The following is a 15,174-nucleotide window of genomic DNA, read 5'->3' as shown; positions in this document are numbered from 1 at the left end:
TTTCCATTATTATAAGAGATTATGTTGTAACATTGATTATAAATATACAAGGTCACACACTCTTAACATGTGCTTGATTCAATCTGTTTCTATAATATCATTACCCCTTATTTGTTATATATTATATTTTTTCCCTTTTCTTTGGCCTTTTAAGTTGTGTTTATTGATAAAATATTTAAGATGGTAGGGCCTTTGATCCATTAGTATCATGGGAAATTGAGTAAACTCACAATTATAAGTGAATTTTTTCTTGAATAGCTACTATTTTTCATGTTTTTGTAAAATGATAATTTATTTTTAAATGTCCAATTTTAGATATGATCTTCGAATTTTAGATTTCTTTTTTGTGTTTTTTTTTAAATAATTTTTTTTACTTGTGTCCAAAATATTTATTTCAAAGTGTTTAATGTCAACATTTTTCAATCAAATATTGGATTTTATATCTTAATATCTTATATAGTTCACATTTACTTTGTTTAACTTATTGTTAGAATTTAAATAAAACTATATTTTTTTTTTCTCGAAATTCTGAAATTGTTCATCGGATTTCGACATTGTTTTTCAAAATTTGAAGTTTTTTTTTCGAACTCCGAAATTCAGTTTGGAATCCGGAAGTTGGTCAAGGATTCTAGAACGTCAGTTCGGATGTATTTTTTTGTCAGAAAAAATATTTCTCTCAATTTGAAATGCTTATTCCGGATTTAATAGTTATTTTTGCTAAAATCAACATTTTTAGTTATTCTCTTTGAATTCACATTAAATTATTCAGATTTCTCATACATTTTTAACTATAAACGATTGAAGATTCAAGTTTCGTATTATATAAACATATGATTTAAAAATAGGATTGAAAAAGTGTGTTAGCTGTTATAAAAAATGCAATAAATTTTAGGCTTCGCAATGAAAAGGATAAAACCAATAATGATACGATATGCTACTTTGTCAAGTAATATTTTAGCAAAAGCGTATAAAACTACCAATTATAATTTTCATAATAATAATGCTTTTATTTACTTAACATGCCCACCAAACAAGTAAACTAGCGCGTAACCCACACCCCAACTCTCGATTAATACTCACGCGCCCCCAAATCGCGTGATCTCAACAAGTTCCCACCGTATCATCTTTTCTTGCCACGGCGGTTTTCCCCACCCCGAAAAACCCAGAGAGAGAAAGCAGAGTGAGCTATATACATCATATACCCTCCATAGTCCATTGTATGTATATATATACCTCTCTCTGTATACCATATAAACACACACACACACTGGGTGTTTGACTGTGTGTGTTTGACTAATTTTTTTTTCCGTTCTTCCTCATCAACATCTCGCCGGAGATGATTTACTAACGATTCAAGAAAACCAATCTTTAAAGGCATTACCGGAGATGGTTGATTTTCGGTTTTGCCATCGATCGTTGATTGATTCGGTTGTGGTTGTTCTACTGTTCAATCTGTTTCTATCTTTCCCATTCACCTGCCTCGGGATTCGTTCGTTTCCGACGAACGGCGAAATCATCTCCGATGATTTGTACGGGTACATGGAGGCGCCGGAGTATCGCAACGGTGAAGATTGCCGTCCCTACACCATTCACGTCGCTATGACACTCGACTCCGAGTATCTCCGTGGATCAATCGCCGCCGTACACTCCGTCCTCCGCCACGCTTCCTGCCCGGAAAACGTGTTTTTCCATTTCATCGCCGCCGAGTTCGATCCGGCGAGTCCACGTGTCTTAACCCGACTGGTTAGAAACACGTTCCCGTCACTCACCTTTAAGGTTTACATTTTCCGGGAAGACTCCGTCATAAATCTGATTTCGTCGTCGATCCGTGTGGCCCTCGAGAACCCGTTGAACTACGCCCGAAACTATTTAGGGGATATACTTGACCCGAATGTAAACCGGGTCATCTACCTCGACACCGACGTCGTTTTAGTCGACGACATCCAGAAGCTATGGAACATTACTCTACGAAGCAACCGAGTCATCGGAGCTCCGGAGTATTGTCACGCAAACTTCACAAACTATTTCACCGACAACTTCTGGTCCGACCCGGTTCTGTCACGCACATTCGGGTCGAAAAAGCCGTGTTACTTCAACACCGGCGTAATGGTGATGGATATGCGAAAATGGCGAAAAGGAAACTATCGCCGGAAAATCGAGAACTGGATGGAAATCCAGAGGAAAAGAAGGATTTATGAGCTGGGTTCGCTGCCGCCGTTTCTGTTAGTGTTCGCCGGAAACATTGAGCCGATTGATCACCGGTGGAATCAACATGGGCTCGGAGGGGATAATGTGAAGGGCAGCTGCCGGTCATTACATTCAGGTCCGGTGAGTTTGTTACATTGGAGTGGAAAAGGGAAGCCATGGGTGAGGCACGATGAGAAGAGACCGTGTCCGTTGGATCATTTGTGGAAGCCGTACGATTTGTACAAGCATAATGATGAGCATCATCAATCTCAATCGTTGGATTTTTCAATTAGTAGTAGTTTTCTTGGATACTCGAATTATTTGATTTGATTTTATTGTTAAAAAAAACATTTTTTTAAATTTTTTTTAGTGAACATAGTGATTCAGATACTCTGATAGCTGTGTAACAGAAATATATAGAAAATTGTTGGTTTTTATTTTGATTGGTTTGTGAGATTCAATTTAGTGTGGGTTTAGTCCACTAGATTAATATTCATTATATGCAGTTTATGTTTTTATATTATATAAAAACACACATCAAGTTTTTTGTCCATATTTATGAAGACGACTAGACGAGATATTTAAATTAACTTGAACACCAAATTGATGATGAATTGATATAAAACTAATAATAATGGATGAAATTTAAAGTATGTTATTATTAAAAAAAAAAACGGAATATATAATTTCTTTGAGTGAAAAATATAGATTAGCATGAATACGAATATACAATTGATGAAATTATAAATTTATATATACCACTTTTCCTATTCTAAAGTAAACTTAACTTTTTTTCCAAAATCATCTCGTTAGAAACACATAGGACGTGTTCGGCAAAATATAGGTGTTTGGGACGGAGCTTTTAAAAGTGTTTGGGAGCTTTTAGCTTTTAACAAAACGCTTTAGTTTAAACAAAAAGTTTCGTTTGGTAGTTTGAACGTTTAGCTTTTAGTTTAAACAAAACGTTCAAAATCTAAAAGTTACTTCATGTAGCATTTAACAAAACGCTACTGAGCTTTAGAAATCAATTTCTATAATTACCCTTAAAAATATATTTATATATTTATTTATTTTTAATCAATTGTCCTCTTATGTAATTTTATATATTTCAAAGCTTCTAGCTACTTTTGTCAAACATTCATATAACAAATAAAAACTATAACTTTCCGCTATCAGCTACCCGCTAACCGCTTCCAGCTAACAACTACTTTTGCCAAACAGACTCTAGATAGCTTGTAGCGAGTAGCGTTTTGTTAAACGCTACATGAAATAGCATTTGGATTTAGAGTGTTTTGTTTAAACTAAACGCTAGAATCTTGTAGTGTCGAACAAGGTTTTTTGTTCAAAACGGAGCGTTTTGTCAAAAACTAGAATCTAGAAGCCCTCAAACGCTCCGTGCCGAACACACCCATAATATTGCTTTTTTGTTCATAATAATCTAATAATCTATTATTGTTGTTATTGAGAGTTAATTTGTTCATAATAAACATGTGATCCTATTTTTGTTGTTATGGAGAGTTAATTTGTTCATAATAAACATGTGATCGGTTGATAACATAACAAGCAGGGCGTGTTCGACAAAATTAGCTAGTAGCGGGTAACTTGTAGCGTTTTGTTAAACGCTACATAAAGTAGCATTTGGATTTAAAGTGTTTTGTTTAAATTAAACGCTAGAAGCTTATAGTGTCAAACAAGGCTTTCTGTTCAAAACAAAGCGTTTTATCAAATGCTAAAAGCTAGAAGCTCTCAAACGCTCCCAAACGCTCTGTGCCGAACACGCCCGTAGTAGAAGCAACTTCCGCTTCCACCCAAAAGGACTTTGGCATTTTGAAATTAGAAAACATACAATGAACGTGCTCCATAATGTTGTGATTTATCCTTTCAGTTACACCATTTTGTTGAGGCATATAGACTATCGTGCGATGTCAAGTGATGCCTTCCTTTTGGCAATAGGCATTAAACTCTTCCGAGCAGAACTCAAGTTCATTATTCGTGCAAAGATACTTTACCACAAATCTTGATTGCTTTTCAACTTGTACTTTTCAAAATTTGAAAGTAGAGAAAACGTATCCCTTATGTTTTAAGAAGAAATATCACACCTTCCTAGAGAAATCATCAATGATAGTAAGCATATAAATAGCTCCACCTTTCGAGACGGTTCCCACAAATTTGAATGAACATAGTCAAGTGGTCAATTCATTGTATAAATGCCACTCATAAATATTACTAGTTTTCCCTTGTCATATACATAGCCTTCATAGAACTCTAAATCAACAACCTTTTGTTTACCAAGTAATCATCTTCGACTCAATTCAGACATGCCTTGAAAACTCATATGGCAGAGTTAAAGGTGCCAAAGACAACACTAATTAGGATCATAAAGAAACTTAGAAATAACAATAACATCACTTGAAATTGTTTGTGAGTCAAGAAAATAAAGGTCTGATGTTTTTCGCTTGGCTCTTAGTTTGTTATAACCATCCTTAAATACCCAGAGAACTCCACGTTTACTAGCAAACTTATATCCTTTTTTTATCAAAGGAACTAAGAGATAACAAGTTTCTTCTGAGCTCAGGAACATATCTAACATCCCATCTTGTTCATATAACTCTATCAAACATACGGATTCTGACTGAACCATATCCAACAACAGGACATGTAGATGTAACATCCAACTTTCAGGGATTGTTCTGTGACATCAATATTTCACATTAGTACCATTGTGGCGCTGCCATGTCACTTAAGTGGCGATGCGGTTAGTCTTGGATATGACGTGGTGGCGGTTTGGGTTCAAAACCCTAGGTCTCGAGCCTTGAGCCCTATTTAAGGGATATGATGGCTAGGGTTCTCTCCACCCTCATCCTCCATCACCTCTAGAAAAACCCTAGCCCCCACTTCTTAATTCTTGAGATTTTGTGGAAAATCCCAAAATTCAAGACCAAAAATTTCGTTTTTAATTAAGTTATTATAAAACCAACAGTATAAAAAACATTCATAATAACATCACATGTCAAGACCAAAGTGTCAGTAATCAAAACATGTTATCATAAAATAATATCAGAGTGCGGAAAATCATAGTGCGATGCGCTGCATCGCCAGCTCCTTTCCTTTGAAAACAAAGTACCTGAAACCAAAACTGAAAACCGTAAGCACGAAGCTTAGTGAGTTCCCCCATCATACCATATATCATACAACACACGTACTGCCAAGCATATCTGGGTACTGGCCTACCCCTTCGGTATCTTTCAACCGGTATTCGGGGACTGTTTCACCCCTATCACTACCACATAATAACATAGCATAGCATAAATAAATATATATTGTCAGGCATATTTGGGTGTCCGACCTACCCCTTCGGTATCTTCCAATCGGTAACCGGGAGCTGACCTCCCCTTCGGTATCTTTCAACCAGTAACCGGGAGCTGATCTCCCCTTCGTTATCTTTTAACTGGTAACCGGGGACTATTTCACCCCTACAACTACCACATAATAACATAACATAACGTACTGCTAGACATGCATGGGTTTTGACTACCCCTTCAGTATCTTTCAACCGGTATCCTGGGACTATTTCACCCCTACTACTACTAACATATATATATATATATATATATATATATATATATATATATATATATATATATATATATATATATATATATATAAAACAGAGCATCCAAGCACATTAAGCATATCAGATAGTGGCAACCCAGAAAATTATCACAAAGACAATCATCTAACAAATATCTCCTACTAGTGGGCCGACATTGTGGCTTTAGACCCACTTCTACTAGAAGGTAACTCACCTCACACTGCCGAAGTCCCGCAGACACATCCACAGCTGCTGGATGACAGATTCCCGAACTATCAATATCAAAACATCACCCAATTAATAATTGGTTCCCAACACATAACCATAAGTTATTGGAGTAATAGGCTACATTACCCTATCTTGGCCTGATTCAAGCCCAAGGCCCAATCCAAAGGCCCAAAAGTCAAACTTGGAATCAAAGCCCAACATATGCCCCAATTTGGAAAATTGGGCCCAAACGTTTACATGGTCTTATTCACAGGCCCAACCATTTAGTCCATTCCAAATATGTGGCATTTCTAATGGCCCATTATCTCATAATCATAAAGGCCCAATTATGGCCCATCTATGGCCCAAATTTCCAAATTGGGCCCAAACCCTCACATGGGCCTTACCCTAAAGCCCATTAAATTATTATAGTCCATATGATTGTTCTTGGATGGCCCATCAATATCCCAATCACCAAAACCCAATAGAAAGACCCAAATCAAAGCCCAAGTGAAATTAGAGTTTTCACGTAAAATGACGATTAGGGTTAAGTGTTTCTCACTTAACCCATTAAGGACTTAATCCATTGAGTCCAAAACTCTACTAGGTAAGTCATATGGTGTGATTGGGTGTAATTCATAATTCCATTCCAATGGCCAAAATGTGGGTCCCGATAAGTCCAAGACCCATATATCCAAATTTAGGGTTTTCAAAACCCTAATTAGGGTTTCTAACCCAATCATATCCCAATAGGCCCAAGAGATAGGCATTTTGATCAATTAGGGTTTCATTAGGCCCGTTAGGGCTCCACTAGGCCCGTTAGGGTTTCACTAGTCGGGCACCACCCATTACTACCTCAGGTCGTGGTAGCCAACGGCGGTAGCCACCACCTTACGGTGGTGGTTATGGTGTCTAGTCCATTTTTGTCAAAGCATCCAAAAGCAACCAAACGCAAGCAAAAGCACACCTCCACCTAACACGATGGTTGGTGGCGGCAGGAGGCGGCAGCCACCACCTCACGGTGGTGGTTTTGTGTTTCTTTTTATTACTCTAGCTCTGGTTACAATGTTACAATGAAAATAACAAATGGACACACACACACACACTCACTCACTAAAATACACCCACTCACAGTGGTACATGGCGGCAGCCACTACCTCACGGTGGTGGTGTGTGGTGGTGGCTATACTCGATTTTCTGGCCAAAAAAACACCACCTACAACCCATATACGTGATTTTGATTTGTTCAAAGGGCTTAGCCACCCACCTAGTGGCTCATGGAGATGGTAGCAACTGTTTCGCGATGGCAGCCACCACCTCACGGTGGTGGTGGTTTTTGTTGGTTCCCCTCCAAGTAGCAACACACCCCGACACGACTTTGCTCGGAATCTTGACGCAACCACCACTTGGTGGTGCATAACGACGACATCAGCAGTTAACAATGGTGATTTGCGATGACAGCCACCACCTCACGGTCGTGGAGGTGGTCTCTCTTTCTCTTTAGCCCATCAACACGTTGACACTCGAGGGATACAATGCGAAACAGCAGCCTTCAACTACCAGCTTGGCGGTTGGCAGCGGCACAGGGGCAAAATGGCGACAGTCATCGGTGGCGAACGGGCGGAACGGTGACGTTTGTCAATGAGGCAGCAGGCGTACTGGACTGTTGGACTCGGTGATGCAAAAAGGGTGGCCGATGAGGGCTGCAATGGTGATGGCGGCGACCGGAGGTGAAGAAGGGGGTGGCGGCAGGTGGGAGACATAAGGGCGGTGACGGTTGAAGAGGGTTTAGTTAGGGTTAGGGTTTGTATGGACTATATACCCGTGCCCTAGGAAACTTAATGCCATAATGTCAAGAATGGTCCCTCTGTCTCCCTTTTCTTTCAAAACAATCCCTCGATTTACCCTTTTAACCCCAACCATCTAAAATCCCTTCAAATTAAGTCCGAAATTTACCCAACAGCCCCTCCCTCTACAAATTGTTTTTAAAATAAGTCCTTAGATTACCAAAACGCCCCTAACTTCCAAAATTCAATTTAAGTCCAAATAATTTACCAAGTAGTCCCCGCCTTCATAAGTATTTACAAATTAAGCCCGAATTTTACAATTTAACCCCCGCCTTCTAAAATTATGACAGTTAACTCCTCGAGACCAACACCTTGCTATATAATTATTAACTTTAGGGCTACGATTCATTCATCAATTTGTTTTATTTATTTATTAAATAAACGGGGAGTTACATTTTGGTGGTTTTGACCTTAATTGTCCATTTTGGTGAAGAAGTAAGTGGAGAAAGAGTTTGTGGTTGCATTGAAGCTTGGTTCTGTTGAAACTCTGTTAATGAAAATTATCTTTGTAGGACTTGTTCCACATTGGTATTAAAAAGAAACTTAAACTCCCTTATAAGGCTTTATCCTCGTAATTTATTAATATGATTAAAGCTTGGTCTAAAGGAAGTTGAGCTGAATTTGGTGATTGGGCTAGTCCAAATTAGTCAAATAGACTTGGATTTATATATATATATATATATATATATATATATATATATATATATATATATATATATAGCCTTGGGGATCTTGGGGTCTCATTGAATAATTAATGTTATTTTATATTAATTCTGAATTTTGACTTATTAATTATTAAATATGTTAATTGTTACCTAACTGTCAAACAGTTAATTAGCAGTTAATTTCAGTTTTTGAACAGGTTTGTTGGTTGGGATTAAACAACAGCCAATGTATAGCCTATAATACATCACCAAAGATTAGTTTTTAGGGTTACACAAAAACTCACTTATTCGTCTTATATTTTTGTACTCTGCAACAAAGATGGAAACATATAAATTTTTCAAAATCAAGATTTGTTGTTGATTGATTGTTGTATCCTTTAGATGGATACCTACCAGTGAAATTTTTGTCTTATGACATTGCAATTCGCAAGCCTCAATCTACAATTTCGAGTTTGTAATCTGTTATAAACCAACATTCAAATATGTTTTTCTTTAGAATTTATTCTTGCATTTATATTTGATTTGAATTTGATTTGTTATATATATATATATATATATATATATATATATATATATATATATATATATATATATATATATATATGTGTGTGTGTGTGTGTGAGTGTGTGTGTGTGTGTTATGTTGTTGATTGTATACTTTTGTCATTACAATCTGAGGCAGAAATCAAAAAGTGAAGAATAGACAGACAATCCATCATCAAAATATTAGATTATTGTCTATGTCCATAACTATAATTGGTATGTACTTGACCCGACTCGGCATAGTCCATTTGGGTTGCATGGCATCAGAACATTTGGATAGACCGTTTGTGAGAAGAGGACATTTGTGACATATTAATATATTATAAGTTCTAATATATTAATATGAAATCATGTTATTTAATTAGTATCGATCAAGAATTAATTTGGACTTAATTTAGTGATCAAAAGAGAATAATTAAATATATGGGGATTGATTGTGTAAATCATTCATTCTTATATATGTGGGCTTGTGATCCATGATTCCTTATGTTGGGTTTAACCCATGTGGTGACCCATGGATACTCCATGGAGGTTAAAACCCATGGAGCATAAGGAATGGGTAAATTCATGGGTTACATGGTGTAACCCTAATGTGTACACTATATAAGGACCCCTTTGGCTCAAGAAATTGGCACTAGTGATACATATATGAGGGCTAGCCGATTTGAGCATGAAGTGTATTCTTCTCATGGTTATTCCAAGTGTTGATGATGTTGTGTAAACCATTTGAGGTGTCACACTTGGGGCACTAGGCTCTCGAGCATCATGGAGTCAAGCTACATCAAGAGGTATGTATTCTAACTTGTTATATTACCCAAGTATCAAAAGATTGTATGCTAGATAAGGTAATACCTTGGAATATTCATATTTGCATGTATAATAGAGAAAACATAGATCCAAAGTATTTAGGGTTGCATGTACACTTAGGAGTGTTAGAATGCTCAAAACCCAACAAAAAACACAAGTGGAAAAGCCTGAGAAATTCAGAGGCTCGGATTTTCGGAGATGGCAACAGAAGATGGTTTTATCTAACAACTCTTCATGTCTCTAATGTTCTCACTGATTATTCTCCTTCCCCTCTCACGGGTGTGACCACTGTTAAAGGGACAAATTCACCCACTGCAGCCCAATTGGTAGAACATTAAAGGGTTGTGGAATCATGGAACACAAATGAGTATAATTGTAGAAATTATATTATGAATACCTTAGATGATTCCCTATATTATATCTACTTTACCATCCATACTACAAGATAGATATGGGAATCATTAAAAAAAATACAAAATAGAAGTGACATGTTCCAAGAAACTATGATTGGAAATTTCATGAATTTCAAAATAATGGATACCAAACCTACCCTCAAACAAGTAGAGCAACTTCAAGCAATTTCACATGATCTTGAAGTTTAAGGTATGGGTATAAAATTTAACTTTCTTGTTGGTTCAATCATTGAAAAACTTCCTCCTTCTTGGAAGAATCTCAAACTATATCTTAAATACTTGACTGATGATATGAGTTTTGAGCAACTTGCGTTGAGAATTGGTGTTGAAGAAGATAACAGATTGAATGAGAAGACTGATGCAAATTCCTTGGAACCAAGTGCAAACTTTTTGGAGAAGCAAGTGCTTCCAAGACAAATCGTAACAACAAGAAATGGAAGAATGACTAAAAAACTCTTCCAAAGATGGCTAAAATCATGGCTTAAATAAAAAGAATTTGGATCCATGTTATGTTTGTGGAAAAACTGGACACAAGGCCAAAGATTGCAGATTCAGGAAGGGTCAAGGCGGAAATGGTAGAGGGAACAAGGGCGGGTACAATGGAAACAATGGTGAAAATTCTGGTAGAGGAACTTTTGATCAAACCAACATGGTTGAATAACCAAATCAGTTTGTTGTAGTGACTCAAACCCACACTGTTAGCAATTATGTGGATTGATGGATTGATACTAGAGCCATAAGGAACATTTGAAACTCTCGAACCATGTTCTCTAAATACCATAAAGTCTATGATTTTGAACCAATGTTTATAGGGAATGCTATTACAAAAAAATTATAGAAAAAGGGAAAAGTGAAGCTGAAACTGACTTCTGACGAACAACTTGTTCTAAGTGATGTCTTGTATGTTCCTGAAATTACTAAGAATTTGATTTTTGGTCCTATTCTTAGTAACAAGAGATTCAAACTTGTATTTGAGTCTGATAAGTTTGTTCTCACCAACGGCGGGGTGTATGTTGGAAAAGGATACATTAGTGAGGGTCTCTTCAAAGTCAGTGTTTTACCTTTGTACTAAGGTGTTGAAACACCAAACAATGATGATGTAAACAATGTTAATGCTAATGCAATAATGGGCACTACTAGTCCCTCTTCTATGTATATGCATGATCCTTCAATTTTATGGCATTTTCAATTGGGACATGTTAATTTTCGTTATATTCAAAGAATGGCAAAACTTGGCATGTTACCAAAATGTTCATTAGATAAAAATATAAAGTGTGAGGTTTGTGTTGAATCAAAATTCTCACAACATCCTCATAAATTAGTTGAAAAAATTTAATGAAATACTTGGCTTAATCCACTCTTATTTATGTGATTTTAGAGCAACACCCACAAGAGGATGAAAGAATTATTATGTATCTTTTATTGATGATTGTACCAAGTATTGATATATTTATTTGTTAAATACCAAGGATGAAGCCTTGAATTCTTTTAAGAATTATAAGGCTGAATTTGAAAATCAACTTGACAAAAAGATCAAAATTCTAAGGTCGAACTGAGGAGGAGAATATGAGTCTAAAGACTTTGCTGAATTTTGTTCTTTACATGGTATTATACATCAAACAACTGCTCCATACACTCCTCAACAAAATGGAGTGGATGAAAGGAAGAATAGAATATTGAAAACATAATTAATTCAATGTTAATTACTTCTGGAGCACCACTTAATATGTGGGGAGAAGCATGTCTCGCAACAAATTCAATATTTAATAGAATTCCTTATAAAAAGAGTGATAAATCACCTTATCATATGTAGAAAGGGAGATTACCCTCTTACAAAACGATGAACGTGTGGGGTTGCCTTGCCAAGGTACAAGTACCTCTTCCTAATAGGACCAAACATAGACCAAAAACCATAGATTACATCTATCTTGGACTTGCCATGAATAGTGTAGCCTATAAGTTCTTAGTGCATAAACCACATGTTGATGATATCCATAACAAAACCTTCATGGAATCAGTAGAGGCTGAATTATTTGAATTTTTTTGTTTTAATGATAAATGGAAAAAGGTTTCCTGTTCTAGGAAAAGACCTCTGGATGATGGACCGAATGAAACCATTCTTGACAAAAGTTTACAATAAAATGAAGAGAGTTATTTAGAAGTTCAAGAAGAGAACTTAGAACCTAGAAGAACCAAATGGAGCAAAATAGCTAAATATTTTGGACCTGACTATATGACCTATGTATTGAATAAAGAACCCAAACTTATAAGGATGCTCTAGATTCTTCTGAAGCTCTTTTATTATAAAGAGGAAATAGAAAGTGAGATTGTTTCCATTATGCAGATAACACATGGAAAATGGTAGATTTTCCACATGGGCAAAAAGCAATTGGGCATAAATGGATATTCAAGAAGAAGTTTAGATCGGATGTGTAACGACGTAAATTTTCAAACAAAATTTTCATTTTAAAAATCACATAATTCTCATAACACATTTCACAAAAATCTCATTTATTTAATTTACAACACAACTCTATAATTGTTTGATTAATAATCCAGGATCCTCGAAATATAACTCTTTCTTTGGTGTGTACAATCAGCCAGCGCCTTCCCGCGGTCTTGAGAAAAACCTGAAACACATATCACAAAACACGGTAAGCACGAAGCTTAATGAGTTCCCAAAATACCACACATATATCAATAGCCTCTCATGGCTATACACACATAAGACCCTCTGATCTATGTGTTTTAATGGGACCCTCCGGTCCCAAAGCTCGGGTGGACCCTCCGGTCCCCACTCAATAAACTCATAATAATAATAATAATAATAATAATAATACTCAACATAAATCACAAAGACATAATACAGAGTATCACAATACACAGATAACCACATAAGATAGCTCAGCACACAAGGATACCACTCATGGTAAGTATAGTGAGAAGACTCACCTCGGATGATGAACAACCCCTATAAATGCTGCTGTTATGCACCCGCCTCTAACTCTGAGCCAAATCCACAATTAACCAAATTAGGAACTAAGTCCAAACTCTCACTCATTAGGTCATAAGGTAGTCCACTAACCAGCCCATCAATAACCTAAAACCCATTGGGCCCACTAAGGCCCAATAAAAAATGGGCTCTCCCAAGGCCCAACTCTCAAATCTTAATGGCAAGCCCAAATCAAGGGCCCAAAGCACATATACATATTCCTCTGGTCCGAAACTCTATTGCAACAAGCCCAAACTCCAGGCCCAACACTCAAGGCCCAAAATGAAACTTAGCCCAAAAGTCCACTTTGAGGTTACGCGGGACGTACCTCTCTTGGTATGCTCAGCGCACTCACAAATCCAGATTGGCCATCCAAGACTTATAAACCCTAGATCTAGCATACATATTTCGAAATTATCATAAGAAAACATATCTAGATGATTGCCTCTTCAATCAATGGATCGAATCTTCTTGTCTTAGAGCTTAGAGTCACAAATGTCACTCCTCTAATGGCTTACAAACACCACACACGCAACAGGATGGTATTGGAGAGAGAGGGGAGAGGCATAATTTCGGCTATGAAGACTCTTAGGGTTCAAGTGGCCGAAAATTGGATGCCTTGGGGTCTTATTTATACTGGTGCTGCTAGGATTTTGGTCTAAACCCTAATGGACAGCTTAGGCCTTAAGCAATCCAAGGAAGCTTCTGGAATAGGGCCCTTATTGCCGAAATTAGGATGGACACATCCCTAATTTCTTCCATGCCTAGTCCATGAGGCACCTCAGCCCAATATTCAACTATCACACATTTGGCAGTTTAAGTCCCTGATATTTAATTAATGCCTTTTAGCCATAGAATTAATTCTTAATTAATTATTGTCTAATATTAATAAAACTATATGCTTTCTCGTTTAATATATTATTCATATAATATATTAATAAACCATATTAACCTCTCTATTCTTAAATCACCCTGTCAAGTTGCTTTTGGTGAAGGCAGCCCAAAAGGGCCATGCACAACCGTGTCAAGTACTTACCAAATATAGTTACGGGCTTATACACTAATCCAACAGTCTCCCACTTGGATAAGTCTAGTAACTACAAATGTAAATACAATCCGATTAGAAATCTTAGCTCTCAAAGACGCTATCGAACTCTGATCTTATAAGTAACCTGTCCTTTATATAAGAGATCGTATAGTCCTCTGTTCTAGATATCGTGCGGACAATTACATGGAACATAATCATACTTATTGTCCAGCAGTTTGTTTCTCAATCTCTGATTTGTTTGACATAGAATTTAATTGAACACATCAATTCAGTCCTGACCGGGCCCGACACATAAGTCAAACCAAATCATTAAAGGGCATGATATCGCTTTTACCCTCTTAGGATAAAAGGAACAAATAAACTTCGACTTATATGCATTTACTATTCACTAATCAAATCATACACAACAATGTGTTTTATAACATCAAGTTACTAAGGCGTTTACACATTATCAATGCATAACCAATTAGCAAACAATAAACCAAATATCTAGGTTTTAAGATCATATGATATTATTGTGTTGCGATCACTTGTGATAAATTCCATGAAGTGATTCCAGCAAGCGTGGGTTTATTCCAATGCTCAAATCAAATTCATAAGCACTCATGAATGTTGTATCAAACTTTTTCTATGTCTAATACACTTTAGACAATCTACACACCAATTCATGACAATCTTCATTCATACCTACTTCCAACATATGAACGACTGTGGACCGTTCAAATAATTTTACTATTCAGGAAGTCAAAATATGCAAAATGAAACAATAAGTAAACAATTAACATAAGACAGTAACTTTACTCATAAATAATACCCATTTATTTAATCATCAAATGTTAATTACAATTTATCTATTACACGTTTCTAAACTATC

The 15,174-nt window shown here is 36.4% G+C and overlaps 1 protein-coding gene and 1 pseudogene across 1 annotated transcript; both read left to right on the top strand.

Annotated features, from left to right (window-relative positions):
• The first annotated feature begins 1,230 nt into the window (after positions 1 to 1,230).
• On the top strand, positions 1,231 to 2,630 carry LOC145101034 (putative galacturonosyltransferase-like 9 pseudogene; annotated as a pseudogene).
• A 7,822-nt stretch (positions 2,631 to 10,452) lies between these two features.
• On the top strand, positions 10,453 to 11,332 carry LOC145098035 (uncharacterized). Its single transcript, XM_079035720.1, has 3 exons — positions 10,453 to 10,662; positions 10,754 to 10,912; positions 11,099 to 11,332. Exons 1-3 carry the CDS (start codon positions 10,453 to 10,455, stop codon positions 11,330 to 11,332), a joined length of 603 nt encoding a protein of 200 aa, XP_078891846.1.
• The last annotated feature ends 3,842 nt before the right edge of the window (positions 11,333 to 15,174 follow it).

This window comes from Lactuca serriola, chromosome 4 (assembly GCF_051521515.1).
Source record: "Lactuca serriola cultivar US96UC23 chromosome 4, Lser_US96UC23_V15, whole genome shotgun sequence".
NCBI classification, from domain to species: domain Eukaryota; kingdom Viridiplantae; phylum Streptophyta; class Magnoliopsida; order Asterales; family Asteraceae; genus Lactuca; species Lactuca serriola.
The sequence above is the reverse complement of the archived record's forward strand: the minus strand, read 5'-3'. Positions and strand labels throughout refer to the sequence as shown.

Coding starts and splice junctions, on each gene's coding strand:
- LOC145098035 (XM_079035720.1), top strand. CDS start 10,453: ATGGGTATAAAATTTAACTTTCTTGTTGGTTCAATCATTGAAAAACTT. Junction 10,663..10,753: donor CAAACTTTTTGGAGAAGCAA/GTGCTTCCAAGA, acceptor TTAAATAAAAAG/AATTTGGATCCATGTTATGT. Junction 10,913..11,098: donor CTTTTGATCAAACCAACATG/GTTGAATAACCA, acceptor AAAAAATTATAG/AAAAAGGGAAAAGTGAAGCT.